Source organism: Hydra vulgaris, chromosome 01 (assembly GCF_038396675.1).
Source record: "Hydra vulgaris chromosome 01, alternate assembly HydraT2T_AEP".
NCBI classification, from domain to species: Eukaryota; Metazoa; Cnidaria; class Hydrozoa; order Anthoathecata; family Hydridae; genus Hydra; species Hydra vulgaris.
Window position 1 is genome coordinate 25453942 of NC_088920.1, and position 3844 is coordinate 25457785.

Here is a 3844-nt window from a genome sequence, read left to right on the forward strand (position 1 = left end):
GTTTTATAATTAAAAATAAATAAAGAGTAGAAAATTGTTAAACAATATTTATTATTAAAATATTTATTATTAACAATATTGTTAAACAATTTTGAAGCCGTTACATAAAAAAATGTATAAAATTTATTTTGTCATAAAGAGTCACATTAATTATTTTTTATGCGATTAAAATTCTTGCATTATTGATATAAAAGAGAACAAAATTTAATAGAACATGGTTTGACCTAATGAAAATAAAAAACAATTAAATACAATATTTCTAATGCCAAATGATGCTATTGTATTTCTAATTCTTTATTCTTATCTAATGTTAACAAATGCACAACAATGCTCTATTTATCTTGCTTGTTGAATGTTGATACATTTAAAATGTTTGATATAATCTTGTTGTTTAAAACTATACCCGTACCAAACGTACCAAACGATTTACTTATACAACAAAAATTATAAACTTATGCAACAAAAACCTTTAAGTATTTTTGTAAACAAAAATGGAACAACAAAGTCAAAAACCATCATCAACAAGTATCATGCAAGTTGGCACTGGCTTTTGGGCATCGAAAGTACTTTTGGGTGCAGTAAAGTTTGAACTTTTCACAAAAATTGCAGAAAAAAAGTTAATGTCAGCCCATGAAATAAAATCAAGTTTAAAGTTAAACTGCACCGACCGAAATTTATTTGATTTTTTAGACACACTAACAACATTTGGTTTTTTAGAGAGAGAAGGTTTACTTGATACTGCAATTTATTCAAACAACATAAGCACAGACTTTTTTTTAGACAAAAAGAAACTCACTTATATTGGTGGAATGCTGGAAATGCAAAACAACAGATCTTATGACATTTGGAGTAACTTTGAAGAAGCATTGTTAACAGGACGTCCGCAAAGTGAAGCAAAGAACGGGGAAAATTTTTTTGAAACTTTGTACTCGGATACTGTAAAGTTAAAAGAGTTTATGCATTACATGAGTGGTTTACAGATGGAGAACTTCATTCTCTTAGCACAAAGTTTTGATTTTTCAAAATACAAAACATTAGTTGACATAGGCGGCTCGGCAGGATTATTATCTTTGATGGTTGCAAAAAATCACTCTCATATGAGCTGTATTTCTTGGGATTTACCTCCAGTTGCTCTGATTGCTAACGAAGTTATTGAAAGCCATCAATTGCAAGATCGTGTAAAAACATGCTGCGGGGATTTTTTTAAGGACGAATTTCCAAAAGCCGATATCGTAACAATGGGAAATGTTCTACATGACTGGGACGAGAAAACCAAGTTAATGTTGTTTAAAAAAGCTTACGACGCTTTGCCGGATGGTGGAGTTTTTATTGCTATTGAAAATGTAATTGATGACGAAAGAAAAATGAATGCTGGAGGTTTGTTAATGAGTTTGAATATGTTAGTTCAAACTGGAACTGGGTTTGACTACACATTTGCTGATTTTAATATATGGTCTGAAAAAATTGGATTTAAATCAACATCAATTATACCTCTTTCAGGACCAACAAGTGCTGCAATCGCTTTCAAATAATATACGTTAGTATTAGCTTAGATAATATTGGTACATTTATTTTAACATTTTATATTTAATAAATATTTCAAATTTTTTACAATGAAACAATTAAAGGTGTACCCCCTCTGATTTTAAATCTTAGTATTTTTACAAAAATTAATTATTGGTAACATACTTATAGCAAATATTTTTTTGAAAATCTATACTGTTGCCATGTTAATCACTTAATACCGCCAAAATGACTTTACGTTGGCCAAAATATTAAAAAGTGGTCATATTTTTATAATTCAAAACTAAATCATAATGTTGTCATAAAACAAGGGCTGTGGTATATTGTGGAACAGATTTTTCATAAGTTATCAAATAATATAATAATATCAAAACCATTAAGTACGACCAGAGATCGGGGTCAAGTTTTTCATCTTTTTATTGAAAAAACCCTTTTTTTATTTAAAAAAAACAACCCATTTCATTCGTTTTTTATAGATTTTTATTAAAAAGTACAACCATTTCATTCGTTTTTTATAAGAGTATAACATCGTAAACACTTTTTGAAAATTTCATCGAAAAATATAAATATTTGGTTCTCCAAATATATTGGCAGGTGTGCACAAATTCTAAAAAAAACACAATTAAAGTAAAAACTTTAAATAAAAGTTTTGTTCATAAAATATGTAAAAAAAAATTTTCTACTTTTTTTTAATATATGCAACATATACAATATCTGGACATGACTTCAACGTCTGAAACTTTGCCACCAACAGTAGTGATAACAGAAAAGACTCTAATTCAGGAATGAATATTCTCATTTGTGTCATGCACCCTCGCATGATACACAAATATCAGTCAGTGGCAAACATGTTTTTGGCAATTTATTAGCAGCATTTGCCATGCTTTTTTCTGCTGTAGTTTTAACAGTTGTTTTAATTACTTTTATTTGTTTTCCAGAACTTTTTTTGTTCATTATTTTTATTGTTATTGGCCAATTATTAGCCAATGGCTTTGGTTTGGTAGCTTTGGTAACAGTTGTTCTAATTACTTTTAACAGTTTTCCAAAATTGTTTTTAGTCATAGGCTTTTTTTATTGGCCAGTTATTAGCTAATAGCTTTGGTAAATTTAAAATTGTTCAAAACACTTTTAAGCCTGTCATGACCAATAGTTGCATGCAATATATCTATGGCCAATAATTGTATGCAACAAATTATTTCCTTATTAATATCAAATCTTTTTCTATTATGGTCTTTGTTAGAAGTGTAGAACTCATAAAGAGGAGATAAAGATGAGATAAAGATAATACAGGTAGTCGCAATTTCTTTTCATAAAAAATATAACAAGGAAGATAAACCACGTCCTTTAGTATACCTTTCACCTGATGAGAGTGTGAAACAGTTACATTCGAAAAGGTACAGTTGACATTGAAAAGAACTAAAAACAGGAACTAAAACAGCAACGTTAATGATACGTTAACCTGATACATCAGATTTTGAAATAAGTGCATCTTTAAAGTCTTCAACTTTATCAGATGAAGCTGACAAATTGAGTTTTCAGTAATTGGTTCAAAATCACAAGAGCTGTTAGCAGCATTTAAACTTAATTTTAACAAGTGTAGAGTTTGATAATGTGACTAACATATCTGAAAGATATAATGGCATGCAGTATATTTTAGAATAAGTATGCCACCTACGTTCCGATGCGCTGGACATTTACAAAACCTTGTTTGACAGTCTGCAATCCAATCTTGCTTTAATGCAGTAAATTTTTTTTTGCAGTAGTACAAGAAATATACACTTTTTTCAGTAAACCCGCCTTTTTAGCCAGAATTTCTTTAATCGAAATAATCAAAAGATCAGTAACGCAATCCTGGCCAATGGTCGAACAAAGAGAGTTTTTTAAATCTTCAGATTTAAAAAAAACTCTCACTTATACCTATTCGGACTTATGTCATTATTTGCAAATTCCTAAAGAAATTGAAAATAATGGCATAAGTGCGAACTGGCATAAGTGCGTAGCAGTTGCAAAAACTGGCATAAGTGCGAACTAGCATAAGTGAGAATTGGCATAAGTGCGTTGAATAAATTTTAAAAGATTGACATAAGTGCGAATTGGCATAAGTGCGGATCTCTATGCTATGTTTTCAAATTCTTTTGAATGTTAGAATGTGCAATTCATACTATTAATTAGGTTACCCAATTAAGGTATTGATATAAAAGTAGTCAACGTGGCGATGATGTTTATACTTATTATTTACAGAATTATGTTGTTTACTTACAGTAGTCATTGACGACTTTGCGATAACATCAAATTTCTATTTGTACCAATTTTCTGCTTG

At 29.5% G+C, this 3844-nt stretch overlaps 1 protein-coding gene across 1 annotated transcript; it reads left to right on the forward strand.

Annotated features, from left to right (window-relative positions):
• Positions 1-331: 331 nt before the first annotated feature.
• Positions 332-1717, forward strand: LOC136075235 (tetracenomycin polyketide synthesis 8-O-methyl transferase TcmO-like). Its single transcript, XM_065787760.1, has one exon. It carries the CDS (start codon positions 492-494, stop codon positions 1530-1532), a length of 1041 nt encoding a protein of 346 aa, XP_065643832.1. The 5' UTR covers positions 332-491; the 3' UTR covers positions 1533-1717.
• The last annotated feature ends 2127 nt before the right edge of the window (positions 1718-3844 follow it).